General features: G+C 41.2%; 1 protein-coding gene across 1 annotated transcript; it reads right to left on the bottom strand.

Annotated features, from left to right (window-relative positions):
• On the bottom strand, positions 378–4038 carry LOC8078119 (F-box protein At2g32560). Its single transcript, XM_002455425.2, has 5 exons — positions 2490–4038; positions 2096–2175; positions 1783–1961; positions 1554–1628; positions 378–908 (listed from the first exon to the last, which is right to left on the bottom strand). The coding sequence occupies exons 1-5, from the start codon at positions 3192–3194 to the stop codon at positions 721–723; spliced, it is 1227 nt and encodes a 408-aa protein (XP_002455470.2). The 5' UTR covers positions 3195–4038; the 3' UTR covers positions 378–720.

Raw genomic sequence — 17776 nt, 5'->3', positions numbered from 1 at the left:
GGCACTCTGGCATTCTGCCATTTCAATTTTTGTTTTTCTGTTTGCAATCAGGCCTGTTATGGCTGCACTCCACATGCTAATCAAGTCCATAAGGCAATTATAAATGGAGCTCCACGGAAATTAAACCTATCCTACAACCAGCTTCGGGTATTTCTGAATACCGCTGCCCCTTGCTGCTACCCATGCTCAAAACAGAAGCAGAAATTAGAGCACAATTCCCTCAAAATTGCTCCCATTCAAACTACTCTGTATCACACACGATTGCCGCCGCTGCAAAATAAATAAAACCCTGTGCTGCTTGAAGATTGAAGAAGAGAAATGGTCCAAGCTGTTCCACGAAATTCAAGCGTTGTTACGCCGAAACGACAACTGAGAGAGACACTGCACCAATTTGTCGTGAATTTGAGCTAGAAAAAAAATGTAATTTACATTTGATCTTTCTGCCCTACAGCTACAACAGCAGGCACAAGACGCAGACTGCTTAGTAGTTACAGGCTTACAGTTACAGTCCCATGAAACAGTCTGCGCCCGGTAATGCCTGACAATAAGTTTACACCCTTGTCCAGCTACAGGATTTGTTGCCACCTTGTGTTCTAATCCGTGTACAACAGCGCAGCAGAGGAATTGGCCGTGGACAGAGCACAAAGCAATGGTCAATGGAAGGCATGTCAATTGAGCAATCGATCAATCCCAATGTGAGAAGTAATATATGTGTTCTTGCTACTCCAGGATGTCTGTTGGCCACAGCTGCCTCCACTTGGAGATGTCATCCTTGCTGCGGAGCTTCCTGACACCGCCGTAGAACCCGTCGCCCTCATTGCCCTCTTCCCTGTGTTCCTTCCGATTTACCAACGCTTGCCTCCATCTTGAGCCTGGCGTGTACTGATTGAACTCCAGCACGACGGTATCTGAAGCATAAACAACAGCTGGGGTTAATTTGAGGCATCAGATAAATTTACTAAGGGTCATCTCAAGTGATATTCCATTCATGACAAATGCACCGTAACTGGACATTTGAGTTCAACTGCATTTAAAATGACACAAATATTTTGGATTCATTTAAAAGGGATGGACTGACGAAAGATTTAATATCTCATCAAAGATTGTGATTCCTTAACTAAAATATTCTACATGAGTCTAACACCAGATATTCTTCAGACTTCAGAACTAGTGATGCTGACCTCTGGATAGATAAATTATAAATAAATAAATGAAAGTTTAGTGCCTAAATAGATGGTTCCATCACAGAACTGAATATGTCCATACATGGTAAGAGCCAGCTGCTTCCATAACCATAGTTAAAAATGGCAGTTTAGTTTATTAATAGGATACACATTAGTGTGCAACACCCTTATAGCACAATTAAGGTCAAACATATGCTACATATCTTAATGCTTAGAAAAATGAGTCTGAGGCAATTATGTTGCCTTATAATAATGCTCTTTAGACTCTGCGGGCATGTTCATGACTATTAAAAGCAGATGTGCATACAACAACTTCTGTGATTATTAGTCAATTCAATAAGTAGCTATTTTGCTTAAAGATATTCTCACCACTAAGATGACACCGACAAAAGTGTTCATTTCCATCACATGACTCCAAGTGCCCAACAACCCCATACCACCAGCCTGCCAAACATAGAAGTGCATGAATGAACACACTATCCACTGATAAAATACTCCTCGCCGCTATCAGATAAGATTAGCATATGCCATACGGCAGTGTTTAATGATTCCACTGGCACAGCCTAAAGCTAGCATTGTTGGGTGCTCGGGAACATACCATATGGGAATTCTTTGTTCCTTCTCCACTGAATCTCAATATGATCACCAGGCCGGAGTTCATGTAGGCAGTCAGAGGTGTGGAGATCATGCGCAAGAGTGTCAACAGGTGGTGCCCTGATCCTGTCCCAATGGACACCATCCTCCAAGACCACAGTTCGTCGACCGTGTGGCGGATACCTGGCACATAAACAATTTTTAGAATAAGCAAAGCAATTTGAAGAAACAGGTTTTTAGCTTGTAAAGATCACAATCAGAACATGCCCACATCTTTTCTTGTCCACCAAAGGAAAAACCAGAAAAGTTATTCTTACCTTGCACGGAATGTGTCAGTGTGAAAATCATAACTGAGCTCTGCATCATAGCAAGACATCATGAACCCAACATGCCCATGCTGCAAAACAGATAGGAAACCTCAGGATTGCTTCAATAAAAATAACCCTAAATGTTTGAAACTAACAGAGAACACAAATGTAAGCAAGCTGCAATCCTAGTATTTGACCAAAATAAGGTGTATTGCAAGCCTGTCCAGGAATGAGCACAGCTGGAGCAGAGAAGCAAATATACTACTAAACCAAATTGGGATGTAAAATATTTCCGGTAATCCAACACTAAAAGGTCAGTAATTAGCACTAGTGAGGACGAACAAAGAGTGCTGATTAGCAAGCTTTGCAATGATGGAACTGACAAGACATGAGATGGTGGTACCTCGCGGTTGTAGACCTGAGCCGGGAACCAGAACTTGCCGCTCTCCATGGACAGGTACCACGACATGATGGAATCATCCAGCACGGGGGCGGACGACTTGCCACCGTCGGGCCTGGGCCGCATCCAGGACACCACCGGGCAAACGCAGGAGAGCGCCGCGAGCCACCTCCGGCGCTTGCCGCCGCCGCCGCCGCCCGAGACCGCGCCGGACTCGCTGGCGGACGCCACGTGCGTCCTCCATTCGTCCCTGGCGGCGCGGCCCAGGACACGGCCCCACTTGCTGGTCATGTGGCGCTCCCAGAGGTGGTCGCTGCGGCAGCGCTCGCGCATGGAGCGGCAGACGGCGGCCATGCTCCGCAGCTCCGCCGGCTGCAGCCTCTCGAGAATGCAATCGATGGCCAGCTCCGGCAGGTCGAGCACCGACGGCTCGCCGCCAGCGGCGGCGCCGGCCGCCTCCTCCGCATTCTCCACCGTGACCGCGGCCCGCTTCCTCTTGAAGGACGGCATGAGCGGCATGGTCTCTGTGTTGGCCGCGTGGGACGCGGCCGCGACGCCGCCCAGCAGGCGGAGGCCTGCCAGGAGTCCGAGGAGGGAGAGCAGGAGCTGCTGGCACAGGGAGGCGAGGAACAGTCTCATGTCACGCGCGCATGGCCTGGACACGAAGAGCAGGCAGGCGACGGCGAAGGCGGCGAGCAGGGCAAGCATCAGCACCCGCTGGCGGAGGGTGGACCGCGCGGTGCCGCCGCTGCCGGAGCGCCCGCTGGCCGCTGCTCCGTCCGTATATGGATAAAGAACAGCAAGCGAGGCGAGGCCAGGCAGGAGCAGTGGAGCTGCTGTATGTTGCTACGACCAAGACCGCATCAAGAGCTCGCTCGCCTTTTTATGCGCCTTCTTTCTCCGGCCGATCGGAGAGGAGCCGTGCGGGTGACGCGATGGAACCCACTTTGCGACGGAAAAGCGCAGCGAGAGGAGGTTAAAAAAACACAGACACACACACAGGCACAAGCACAATAAAATTAGGTCGGATTCGATCGAATCGAAGCCCGGGGATCGGGGGGGACGAAGGACACTTGTTGCCGAGCCAGTTGTTCGTGGATTGATTCGAGCTCAGCGGGGCAAATTGAGCTCAAATTTGAGCTGGAATGAATCTTGCCTCTTGGAGCTTGGAAACCGCAGGAGGTGGCGGCCGAGATGGGATCTCCCGGAGCTGGAAAACAAAAACGGGCGTACTGGAGCGAGCGAGCGAAAGATCAAGGAATGATCCTAGCAAGAATGGTGGGGACGACCAAAAAAAAAAGGAAGAATGGGGGGGTGGGATCTTGGAAGGAGATAAGAGAGAGGGAAAGAGTTGGTGAGAAGAGGGAGAGCGTGGTGAGTGAGCTGGGGAAAGGGTAGGGCCGCGCGGCGTGCAAGCAGCCCCACGCAGCTTCCCCGCGAGCTCACCGGTGCCTCGCTCCTCCTCCCTCTCTCCCTGTCCCTCCCCTCTCCTCTCTCGCTTCCAAGAAGGACTGGTGCAGGGAGGAGGAAGAAGATGGAATGGAATAGGAAAATTTGCAAGTGGCGGAGAAGGATATTTATGGGGGGCGGAAATTGAAGCCCGTGTGGTGGTTCTTCGTCTTGCCGCTGTCCTTGTTTGTAGCAGCTTTGGATCCATGCCGCTAGTTTTAGCTCTCTTTTTTTTTTGAATTTTTTTTTTTGGGGGGGTAGTGGATTTAGGAGCCGTCGAGCGCCAATAATTGGGAACCATGCGTCCGCTCGCGCGCGTTTTGGACCAATCATGCAGGGTTGGGCTGGGTGGCGCGTCCAACGGATTCGTGGCCAAATTTAGGAGAGAAATATATATATATATAGTCCTACTCCTATATGTGTGTGTGTGTGAGAAACAATTTTAGAAACAGGTAATAATAACTCTAGAAAGCTTGCTTTTCCACTCGCTTTGCTCCCATGTGCAGTAGACCACCGGAAACCAGTATGGTAGGAATGCGGCATGGTGGCATGATCCGTGACGGATGGTGGCATGTTTGTCACGGCATACCGCTCCAGCTCCTTGCTATATTGTGCGGAGGAGATAGAATCTATATGAAGATAAAAATTAGTTTTGTTAGAACTTATTTCATTTTAAGAGAAGAGATAAAAACAACATTTTATTATTATGTATAGCGCATAAAAGAGTTATTGCTGAAATCACTCGGGCCCATGGGTAAGAGAAGAAACCGACAGCTTTCTAAATTTCACTTTCTAAATTATTATTTGAAGAGTCATTCGTTTAAAAATCGTTTGTTATATATTTTTACTCTCTAGCAGTTCTTCTATATCTCGAGTGTACTCTAGAGAATCATTCACGTCTTCTATATTTGGCTAGCGAAAAACCTGAAATAGAAGATGACTATATTTGGATAACCATTTAGAAAAAGATGTTGGAGTGTAGTTTTTTTTATCAAAATCTCTATTTCTAGTATTTATGAAGAATATAGAGTCTTTTGGAGTTGCTCTCATCTTATGTTCTAAAACGTGGATGAATCGCATACCCTATTTAAATGGACTTTTTTCTGAAAGTGTAATACTTATCTATGATAAGAAGCATAGCTTGTCTTTTATTGCTTTTATTTAAAGAACAAAAGGAGGGCAAACCTCCTACTCATATAGGAGTATTTAATAAAATATAGTTAGTCCTCCTATTCTAAAAAACCAATGCAATAATTGTTTCATTGAGTCAAATGATATCAAGTTTGACCAAATACTCCCTCTGTATAGGATTTAGAAGTCATTTAGGACAACGATATGGTCTCTAAAACACAATTTTGACCTTTTATTTTTATAAAAATATTTAAGAAAAAATGATATATGTATACTTTTTATGAAAGTGTTTTTCAAGACAAATCTATTCATGTAATTTTCACATTTGCAAACTCGACAATTTAAAAGTTATTAATAATTTTATATTTCTAATGTTTGATCCAAACTTGTCCAAAACGACTTCTAAATCTTATACGGAGGGAGTATATACATAAATATATTAATATTTATAATGAATATTAAATATATAACTACATAAATCATGGATTATCTTTATAATATACATATTTGAAGATACTATTTTGTTTAAATATAGGCAAATTTGAATTTTCTTAACTCTTTAGGAAGCGATATTTTCATTCTATTTAGGATAGAGGGAGTTTTTATAAAGGGACAAGAAAAAAAATATGGAAAAAGAACAGGCTAATGTCTGAAATGCGAGGGCTCTGGGTAGCCAATAATAAGAGGAAAAATAATTGACGAACAACTTGGTATTACGCCATGAATGCTCAACTTTTTACAATTTGGCTTTTTTTTTTGAAGAAAGTTCACAATTGGACCTCTGAAAAACTTAAATGCAGAAATGGACCCAGAGGGTCGACGCCATGCATCATGGCGTCGAGGTATCACGTCTCGACGCCATGGATCACGGCGCCGAGGTCCTGGCTGCGCCCAACGTAGATTCTGACGTGGCAGTGGCAAAAAAACATCGGCGCCACAGATCATGGCGCCGAGCTCGGCGCCACGGATCTCGGCGCCGAGCTAAGGTAAAAACGCTCCCGGCTGCCTCCTCCGCGTTGCTCACGCAGCGCCCGCGCCGCCACCGCGCCCCGCCGCTGCCCCGGCGGCCACCGCGCGCCCCGCCGCTGCTCCGGCCGCCACCGCGCGCCATGCCGCTGCCCCGGCCCGGCGCGCCCGGCCGCGGCTGCCCCCGTCCGCCACCGCCGGTGCCCCGGCCCTCCCAGCGGCTGCCCCCGGCCCTCCCGGCGGCTGCCCCCGGCCGGCCCGCCGCTGTCTTCGGTCGGTCAGGTATTTTTTTTTTCTTTTCCTAGTACGATAATTGTTTAGATGATGTAGTTAGTTTTCTAAGTTGTATAATTTTGGAAATAATTCATGTAGCAAGTTTCTATATTGGTATTATTTATATGAATATTGTTATGTAATTTAGAGTTGTTTATTTAATTTAGAGTAGTTTATGTAATATTTCTAGAATTTAGTTATGTAATTTAGTTAGATAAATCTAGTTTGTAATTTTAGTTATATAGTTAGTTACATACGTATTTACTTAGATAAATATTTAGGTGTTTTATTTGTATTAGTTATATGTCTAGTAACATGGTTGTTTTGTATATCAATTAGATGGACAATTTAGTAACCTTATATCATGGAGGAAGTGTGGAGAAAGATCAGTTTGGCAATGTTGATTTTGTTGGAATGCAAACGGTCCCTTTGATGTTTGATGAGCGGCCCTTGTGTTCTGAATTGATGGGTAGTGCTCGTGATGAGCTTAAATGTAATTCGAATGAAGAAGAAATCTTAGTTGAGAGGGGTCATTCACCATGGCGGGTCAGGGACAATTTTTAGGCGGTTGGTCCCAATTGTATCCGAGGTTCAATGGGACAAATATGTCAAAACTGTCATGAAGAGTGAGTTTAAATGTTTGGATTTGGTTGTGCGCAACTTGTCCAAGGAGCCAGGCCCTCTAGTGGATTCTCCTCTTAATTGGCAACCACCCATTGGTGGGTTCTCGCCGGAACCGGACAATCCGGCACCCTCAGCTTCTCTGATACCCATTCAGGAGGTGGGTGTGGAAGATGTGGTTGTCGTTCCTGATGCTCAATCCGGTCCTAATGAGGCTGGAAGATTTGTCGGTGGTGTTGGTGTTGGCTGCCTAGAGACCCCTATGACCCAGACTATTCAATGTAAGTGGTGTAGTTGCATTATTCATTTTGTTAGCCTTCCTTCGTTCTATTTAGTTGTCTCAATTGTATCCATATTTATGGTTTTGTTGTAGGTGACAATCCAAGTAATGATTGTTGTCATCCTGTGCCTCCATCATTTAATGTTGACGCAGCTTTTATAGCATCTAATAGTTTGGATGTTAATATTGAGGATGATGAGGAGCCCTATGGCATCTAATAGCCAAGCATCTAATTGCTTGGCTTAGGCAGAGCTTTGGTAATTGTCCGGCACATGCGGACCAGGAGACAGTTGCCTACTACTGTAGAGCTTGGATCTTGCACCTATTTGGGTGTGTTCTTTTCCCTGACGCGACAGGGGACACTGCATCGTGGATATACCTCCCGTGCCTCACTGACTGGGACACCACATGTACTTTTTCCTTACACAGTTATTATTAATTTGCTTACTTATGTTTACTTATGCATTGATTAAATTGATTGCAACGGTTACAGGTACTTACAGCTGGGCTTTGGGAGTGCTGGCTTACCTATACCGTAGCCTTTGTGAGGCGTGTCGTCGGACCGCAAGTAGTTCTTCCGTTGGTGGTTGTGTTTACCTACTGCAACTTTGGATGTGGGCTCGTCTCCCAGTTGGACGGCCCATAGTTGACGCTCCTCGGGAGTGGTTTGCAGTGGGCAACCCTCGTCACCGTCCGAAGTTTGCCTATCTTTGGGACCAGGCGAAAGTCCCCTTCAGCAGGACTTCACGTGCGTACGTACAGTATGCCAATGAGCTCGACACGCTTAGGCCCTCCATGGTGAGTAAAATGCAGTAGTTCTTGTTTAATGTATGCTCGATAGTTTCTCTAACTTGCCATATACATGTCTCATGTTTGCAGGTGAATTGGGAGCCGTACACGGCGAATGATGCGCTGCATCTTGGAGTAAGCAGCATGTGTAGCGAGGATGAAGACTTGTACTTGATGATGTGCCCTCTGATTTGCTTCTATGCTGTTGAGTGGCACCTTCCAAATCGAGTAGCCCGCCAATTTGGCTTGTGCCAGCAATGGCCTGTCCCTCCATTTGATACTTCCGTGGAGCTGCACAAGTAAGTCATTTTGGTAATTTTCCATGCTTGCTCAAAGTTCAATATTTATTCAATGTTCAATACCATAAATGTTGCTGAAATTTACATGCTTGATGAAAATTACATGCTTGCTGAAATTTACATGCTTGCTGAAATTTATTTGGTACTTTTTCATTCAATGTTTGCTGAAATTTATTCAAAGATGCATATTTATTCTAAGTTCAATACCACAAATGTGCTAGTGCCTATCCATGCTTGCTGAAATTTATATCCTTAGTCATGAAGGAAGTATTTGATGCATTCAATTCCAACCTACTTGCTGAAATTTACATGCTTGTTGAAATTTATTTCATACTTGGTCCTATATCCATGTTGCTAGTTCAATATTTATAACCCCCTACTGAGTTTTTGAATCAATGTTGTTAAATCTGTTTTATTATTTTCATCCTTAATATTTAATTTCAGGATTGATCGTCAGAAGCAGAAGAAGACAGTTGAGTTTCAAATGTTGCATCATCACCACATAGAGGTGTGGGACCAGTTTCATGACAACCTCTACGAAAATGAGCAGCCACATACCAACTACAATTTTCGTGCATACCTTACTTAGTACCTAGGTGTTACACGAACAAGGTTGAAAATTCAGTAGACCCAAACAGATTATGCGTACCTTGAATCATCTGAGGATGAGGACACTTCCTATGACCTTGCAGCACGGCAAGGGACACTTATCGAGGCAGCACCTGTCTTGGACCGAGTGGTACATGTCCTTTCCACTTTTCAATTGTACGGTTGTTGTCCTTTCCACTTAATAAATTGCACCTATATAAACTAATACAAGTCTTATCTTATAGGGCAACGCAATCAAGCAATCTGTACTTGATATCGAACGGTTTCCAAGAACAGGTGTGGACGAGCACACACTAAACAACTTTCTTGGAGTAAGTACTTGACATCGAATTTATCTAAGAACAAGTGTTACGACCCTCATTTATTATATATCTAACAATATGAATTTTAATCTTTGCATAATAGAGACTAGCACGTAGGCTTAGGCGTGCTGTAGCTCGTTGCGGTTGCGGTACTAGTGCTGCGATGAATGTGCATGTGCCACAGGAACAACATTGCAACACACCTGTTGTGCATGGTACATCTTCTTTGGGAGGTATAATTTCATTAAATTTGTTGTTTACTTGAACTGAGCAATTTTCATGGTATGATATAATGAATTATGTGCACACATCATTTGAACAATGTTGATAGGATCTGGAGGACAGAGCTCGTCTCGGCCAACCATGGACACTTTTCAAAGCGATGATGATGAGGACGAAGAGGGGGTGGGCGAGGAGCGTGACTATGACGAGCTTGGGTTATCTCAGCTTTCTGATGCTCCTTCTACTCAGCCTACGCAGGTTGCAAGAAGGCGACGTCGTTCGCCTTCTAGGTACACTCGAGGCACCGATGCTCTTGGCCACAAGGGTAAGGGTAAGACTAGGAGGCAGTGATGAGGACTTCTGTGCTAACACCATGGTTGCAGCTTAGAATTGATGGCTTAACTTTTGTTAATTTGCATGTATCGACACTGTGAACTTTGTGGACTATTTGTACTATATGAGACTTTATGGTCTCTGTGGACTATTTGAACTATCATTTCTGATGGCGTATGTGATTGTGTTGTGATATTTGGATGAATCAATGTTTGTATTGTACTGTGATGTCTATTTATAATTGTGGATGTACCAAAAATAGAGGAAACTCTGGCAAATTTTTTCCATGAATTATTCAATGTAGTGCATATTTTCTGTGGTCCATTCCTATTGGTTTTCGCAGTGTAGGCTTTTCAGAAACAGTGAACCAATATGGGCTTTTCATTGAATCATCACATCCGAAACAGTGAACGAATCTAGCCTTTTCAGATGACAATCCAAATAGACTTTTCAGTTTTCAACTAGCCTTTTCAGTAATCATTGAATTATCACATCCGAAACAGTGAACGAATCTAGCCCTTTCAGATGACAATCCAAATAGACTTTTCAGTTTTCAACTAGCCTTTTCAGTAATCGAATCTAGGCTTTTCAGATGACAATCCAAATAGACTTTTCAGTTTTCAACTAGACTTTTCAGTAATCGAATCTAGGCTTTTCAGGTGCATTTATTTTATACTACAACGGCTACCAACTATTGGGTTCCTATATATATACGCAGTGGTGAGAGTGTTGCTACTCACTTGAGATTGTTCAGTTGAAGTAAAAATATCTGGAGGGTCGTCTAGAGGGAAGGGAAAGGGAAAGGCGGCGATGAAGGGTAATCCCTTTGTTTGGGAGGGTCCTCTTGGTCCTAAAGACTTTGAGGAAGCAATTTATGATAGGTTCTCCCTTGAGAGCAAACATGATTTTACTAAAGAGGCACCACTGAGGGTATATGATGACCGAAAAGAAGAGTGGCCAAAATGCATGCATGGTGAGGATTGTTTGGTGCAGATGTACACAGAGGGGATAGATGGAGGGCGTCGTTTCTTCAAATGTCCACGAGCATGGGTAAGTCATATTAGTAATTCAACCTTCAATAAGATACTCTTTTGTGCTAAAGCTACATACTTATTGCAGTCATCCTTGTCAAAAGAGAACTGTGGCTTCACTAGATGGGTCGATCCTAGACCTATTCATCCCCATGCAGAGTACATCTACTACCTGCAGGACCGTATCTTTGATTTAGAAACGGAAGTTAGCAGTGGTTACAAGGACGACGAAGAGGACGACAACAACAATGCTACTGGCTCCCAAAACACAATATGCAATGATCCATACTGCACATGCCCTAATCACAAGAACAAGGGCCCTCCTTCACCACCACCAACAACAACGGGAGGATACTATGGAGAAGGGGCAACACAGTTTGCTATGTGGCCACACTACTAGGTCGAACTGAACTAAGGCATATATTTGTTGTTTGGTTTAATCACCTAAGGCATGTTAGGGTTAGTCGAAAGAACTATGTACCTTTGTATGGTATATGTTCTCACATGTCATTTCCTGTGCTTGTTAATTGCTTGAATTACCTAAGGCATGTTGGGTTTAGTCTCGGACCTCTGCACCCTTGTTTGGTGCATGTTTTGACATGCCATTCAATGTGATGCGTGCTACTAGTTATGCAATATACTAGTTCGTTAACTTCCATTTCAACTAATTATCCTCATTTCATTGCCTATGCAATACTCAAATAAAAATATGTCTACTAATAATGAAACCAAATTAAAAAAATCAAAGTGCATTATATGACAATAAATTGAAAAGTCCAACACAAAACAATATTGTCCATGAACCAAACAAAGAACAAGAAGGTAATGTAACTACTGAGTGCAACGAGGCCACTTTCCCTTCCTCTGGGCATCTGGATTCTCATCCATCGCTGCCTTCGCTCGGCGCACACGCTCAAGCTTCTTTTCCCTCTCCTCCCGAGCCGCAGCAACACGTCTTCTTTCCTCCTCTTCCTTGTGCTCTCTCTTTTGAGCCTCGTCTCTACGTCTCTTCTCTAATATCTCTGCACGCTCTGCATCCCACTCCTTTAGGTCTTGTAGAAGCCGCTTGTCGGACTCCTTAATCTCAGTGTCGATCCACTGCTCAAAATCACACAATGGTGGAGGGGTCTGCAACAAATATATTTGTTCAAAAAATTAAATCATGCTTCATAGGACACAAAATACTAAGTGCACAATAGAAAAATTAACTTACAACAAAGTTACTGCGGCGTTGTTTTGGCGTAGGCTCCAGGCAAAATTGGAACACATCCAATACCTCTGCCGATAGGTTTCCTCGTCTTCCAAAATTTCTACCTTGCAAGGATCACCACAAAAGCACATAGGTACTGGAACACCGCTAGGAAGCGGCTTGTGGATGTACGGACTCCCGGTCGTCCGGCCATAGCTACAGTTCAAAGAATTCAATTCTAAGAAATCATAGCAAATAACGATTCAACCGAAAACTAGAATTTACCAAATGATAAATAATAATGAATGAAATTTATCGAAACATGTCGAAAGGTTACCTTAGTTTGCTACTTTTTCCACGACGTGGCATTCTACGATTCTATAATATAAATATTAATCATCCATTCAAAATCTAGAAATGGTATATCTAAGTTTACAACATACGTGTAATATAGGTCAAATCAATGTGTCAAAAACTAATATGTGAAAGAGTATACCTGGCTCTTCAAGATCTATGGAACAAATCAAACTTTTGATGGTCAAAATATTGAATCCAAATTCGTGCTCGGTTTTTGGAGAGAAAGAGCCGAGAGGGGAGATGAAAATATGAACTGCGTCCACGGGTAGCGAAGGGCGTCGGCCGGTATGTAGTAGGGAGCTCGGCGCCGTGATCTGTGGCGCCGAGCTCGGCGCCGTGATCTATGGCGCCGAGCTCCCTGCCACGTCAGATCCACGTCAGAAGCCCCGCTGGGCACAGCCAGGACCTCGACGCCATGATCCATGGCGTCGAGACGTGATACCTCGACGCCATGATGCATGGCGTCGACCCCCTGAGTCCATTTCTGCATTTAAGTTTTCCAGGGGTCCAATTGTGAACTTTCTTCAAAAAAAGAGCCAAATTATAAAAAAATTGGACCATGAATGAGTGCCCTAGATAAGTGGGTCATGTGGGGTGCTGACCGTCCTCATCAGGATTTGATTGATGTTGATGATGAGAGGCACTCCTCTCCTCTAGTGGGGGGAGTAGTAGAATTGTATAATTGACGTGTCGGCTAAAGGACTACTATTAACGAAAAGTGGAACAGTGGCAGTGTAGTTTATTACTCCGTACTCCTACTCCAACTAAGGAACAACAAACAGTAATGCCCTACAAAACGGGGCCTGGCCCATGGCTAGGAGGAGAAACCGCTAGGTTCCTACTCTCACATGTTCTAAAATCAGAATGGATGGAACACCCAAACATACCCTATTTAAATGGATTGTTTTCTGAAACTATTTTACTTATCTATGATAAGAAACAGAGCTTGTCTTTTTTAAAAAAAAAAAGGACAAAAGGAGGGCAAACATTCTAACCATATAGGAGTATTTAACAAAATAAAGTGAGTCCTCCTGTTCTAAAAAAACAATGCAAATTTTGCTTCATTGAGTCAAATAATATCGAATTTGACCGAATATATAGAATATACATAGTTGAAGATACAAATTCTGATACTATTTTATTTAAATATAGTCAAATTTTAAATTGTTTAACTCTTCATGAAACAATATTCATTCTCTTTACAATAGAGGAAGTACTCCCTTTGTCCCTGAAAGCTTCAACTTCTAGAGTTGTCCTAAGTCAAACTTTTAAAACTCTGACTGAATTTCTAAAAAAAAAACTAAGATTTATAATACCAAATTAATATCATTAGATTTATTATAGAATATATTTTATAAGATTCATTTTATGTCATAGACTAGGTTAATGCCCGTACGTTGTTACGGGTTTTAAAATCCACATACTCTATGTTTCTTCATTGTTATTTTATTTTTTCTGTCTATATTCTTTCTTTTTCATTTCTTTTTAGTTTTTGTTTTTCGATTTTATTTTATTTTCTGTCCTTTCCTTATTCTTTTCTTGTTTTAATTTTACCTTTTATTTTCTTTTGGTTTTATTTTTATTGTTCTTCCTTGCTTCTATTTGTTTTTCTTTTTTCTTTTCAGATTTTCTATGTTTCTTCATTATTATTTTATATTTTATTTCCTTTTAATCTTATTTTTATCCTTATTTAAATTATTCATTAATTTTATTTGCTCTATGCACTTTTTATCATTTGTTAATTATGTTTGTTTTTATATTTTTTTTCTTAGTAATTTTATTTTTTTATTTTTATTTTCTATATATATGTGATACTTATGTAGTATATATTTAGTGTTCTATATTGTGTTATGTCATGTTTACGTAATATATATGTGATGTTTTATGATGTTTCTTACGGTGTTCACTTAGTATACATGTAATCTATAATTGATGTGATGTTCTATAATATATTTAATGATGTTCTATGATGTATTTAGTGATGCTAATGTTCTATAAATATATTTATGATATTTAAAAAGTAACCCTTTGACATTATTTGAATTTTTTCTCCATTTTGTGTTTTTATTTTTTTTCTTATGCTTTTTACTCTAGATTTTTTTATTATTTTTATCTATATCATGTATTTATGTATTTTTATGTATATTGTAATATCAGTTTCATAAACCTAAAACCAAAATACTATTCTTCTAAATCGATAACATTTTTTTACAAAGACAGAACATTGTGTGTTGAACCTAGAATATTGTTTCTACTTAATAAAAGAAAATATTTTATCTTTATAAGATAAATATTCATTAATAAAATTTTATCTAAATATATCCATGTGTGATCTTGTTTTGAAGGATTTGTTATAAGAAATTTAATGGTGCAATCAGAATTTAATTTATATCTCTAGTTTAGGAGTTATGACTTTTTAATTCGTTCAAATAATTTTGTATGCATAGGTGAGTGGGGCCTAGGTTGATGGGATAGCGTGTCATCGCGCAGTAAAAAAGATCACCAAAGGGATGAAAGTTGTGGATGAGTCCTCTCCATATTTTTTAGTTGTAGAGATAAATATTAATTAATAAAATTTTATCTAAATATATATTTAATTTATATCTTTGGCTTAAAAGTTATGACTTTTTTAAATTTGCTAAAACAATTTTGCATGCATGTGTGAGTGGGGTCTAGGTTGATGGGATAGCCTATCATGGCTAAAAGGGATGGGAGTTGTGGCTTCACTATGGGTGTGGTAGATGGGTCCTTTCCATAATTTTTAGTTGTAGAGATATTGATGTTCTTTTCTATAAAGTTGGTCAAACTTAACAAAGTTTGACTGACACGGATTCTAGGAGTTGAAGTTTTTAGAGAAACCACGAGAGAAAACAGACTAATAATGAATGAAATGCGAGGGCTCTAGGTAGTCAACAATAAGAGAAAAATTGACCATCACTAAAGAACAACTTGGTATTACGTCATGAATGAGTGCCCTAGATAAGTGGGTCATCTGTGGGGTGCTGACCGCCCTCATCAGGACTTGATGCTGATGATGAGAGGCACTCCCTCTAGTGGGAGGGGGGAGTAGAATTGTATAATTGACGTGTCGGCTAAAGGACTATTGTATTATCTGAAAGTTGAACAGTGGTTGTATAGTTTATCATTCCGTAATCCACTAAGGAACAACATACATCATGATGCATGTGTCTTGGTTTGGCGATGCCGGATGCCCACCGGTGTCTATACTACGTAGATCATAGAATATTTTATTAAGAAAAAGAGAAACAATAATCAATTATATATCTATCATAATAAAAGAAACTAATATCACACACTTTTCATTCAAGGAGGTTTGGCACGACTCCTCACGAGAGGCTCCTCTAGAGGAGTCGGAGCCGTTTTGGCGGAGCCACAAATTGTGGCTTCACCAAAATAGTTCCGGCTCCTCTGCTTTTTACTTAAAAACGACTTCTTCAGAGAAAAAAACGTTTGGTATGGCTCATCTGGAAGAGCCGGAGCCAGAGCCGAAGAAGACCGCCAAATAAGCCCTCAATGTGTCTATACTTACACATTTTTCTATATCAACATATTAGGGTTACTCTATTTAAAAAAAAAGATTATGTGAACTAGTGAGTTATTAACTCAAATGTTAATTATGGTGCTCTAGGCATGCATGCGCGGTGTCCATGTCCGAAACAACGGCCGGGAAGGATTCAGCTAACAACAAATGCATCAGACAGCACACAGCAGTAGCTTTAGCGTATCTTCCCCCTAATCTCATTCCCTGACTTAAACTAATAACCTTTGTATATATATAATATTGACTCGTCTCTGAACTTTAGTCTGAAGAAAAAGGAGGGTGCATGCGTCTTCCACCTATAGTTGGCGTTAAATAAGCGATAGCGCTAGATATGGTAGGAGATACGTGACAAATATAGAATCGTCTGCTAGTGGGTACGGGGTATATAGTGGGGCAACAAATTAATTAAAATCCTGTTCCGTTCCGTCCGGGACGTGTGTCGACGGGTGCGGACACAAAACCGCCGGGAAACGCCTCTCCGCTCGACAACGAGGGATCCGGCGGCCCTCGTTGGAGAAATTCGGACGTGGAAAAAGGCGTCCAGCGCGCGCCCTTTATTTTCCTTCTCTTTTCTTCTTCTATCTAATCTAATATTCTAATAATCTATCTAGTAGTTGTTAAGATGCAACCTTACGTGTCTAATAATGTTTATTATTATTATTATTATGCTGTTATAGGCAGATTCATTGGAGGATGGATGCTAGGTGTTTACGAGGATTAGTTTAAGTACTAGTTTAGACTTGGACAGCGTGTGAACTTAACCTAACATCTCCCAACACTACTGAGGCCTTGTTTAGTTCATAAAAAACCAAAAACTTTTAGATTTCTCGTCACATCGAATCTTGCGGCACATGCATGGAGCATTAAATATAGTTAAAAACTAAATCTAATTACATAGTTTGACTGTAAATCGCGAGATGAATCTTTTGAGTCTAATTAGTCCATGATTAGACAATAACTGACAAATACAAATGAAAGTGATATAATACCCAAAACAAAAAAAGAACTAAACAAGGCCTGACTCGCGAGGGGTCCTTTTGCGAGAGCAGAGGTGTGAAAAGTTGTCGCTCGGCCGCTGGTGACGGTATAATACTCCCCCTCCGTCTTAGAAAGAAAGTCGTTATGGGTTATATGCAGATCAAATTTTCTTTCGATTTTGACTAGGTCTTTAAAAAATACGTACAACATTTATATCTCTTAATGAGTTTATTATGAAAAATATTCGACGATCTATCTAATAATACTAAATATATAATATAGAATTAACATTCTTTTAAGTATAATTGGTTAAAGTTAAAAAAAAGACTTTATAGGAAATATGAACACTTCTATTTTAGGATAAAGGGAGCATGTTATGGATGATGCCAGATGCATGGTAGTAAACCAAACATTGCTTCTAGCCGGCTAGAGAAAAAAAATAGTTCATGTCTTTAGGGTGATTCTTACTTTTTTAAGGTGATTCTTTACTTGACATTTGGATTGTGGAGAACAGAAACAAAAGTAAAAAAATGTCAACGTCGCGGAGGAAAAAGAGTGTCGAGCGAAACGGAGCTGACCTGACACCGAGTTGATTTGATATATAAAATTCGGAATATATAGCAGGCGACATGTGTTATATATGTAATTTATTTAGCTGGGTTGGGTACACTGCTTCACTTATTCGGATTTGCTCGAGGAAGAAAATTATTAATACTTTTTTTCAGTAGGGTTATCAACATGGTGGTCCAAACAAACATTTGTGGTGAATCATCAATATCAAATATATTGGTCAAATCTTGTTTAGGTGTTCATAGATATCACGCGATCTATTTTCTCCCAAAATAATTAAGGATTTACTTGTTGTTTGGTCAGTAGCTTCCGCACCAAAAAGTTGTCCA

The sequence above is a fragment of the Sorghum bicolor genome, chromosome 3, assembly GCF_000003195.3.
Source record: "Sorghum bicolor cultivar BTx623 chromosome 3, Sorghum_bicolor_NCBIv3, whole genome shotgun sequence".
NCBI lineage: Eukaryota > Viridiplantae > Streptophyta > Magnoliopsida > Poales > Poaceae > Sorghum > Sorghum bicolor.
The sequence above is the reverse complement of the archived record's forward strand: the minus strand, read 5'-3'. Positions and strand labels throughout refer to the sequence as shown.

What these genes read in the sequence shown, in the direction of transcription:
- LOC8078119 (XM_002455425.2), bottom strand. Translation starts at nt 3,194, where the DNA reads ATGCTTGCCCTGCTCGCCGCCTTCGCCGTCGCCTGCCTGCTCTTCGTG. An exon ending in CTCAGGTCTACAACCGCGAG is followed by an intron (nt 2,176 to 2,489) that starts GTACCACCATCT and finishes TCTGTTTTGCAG; the next exon opens with CATGGGCATGTTGGGTTCAT. An exon ending in GAACAAAGAATTCCCATATG is followed by an intron (nt 1,629 to 1,782) that starts GTATGTTCCCGA and finishes TATGTTTGGCAG; the next exon opens with GCTGGTGGTATGGGGTTGTT.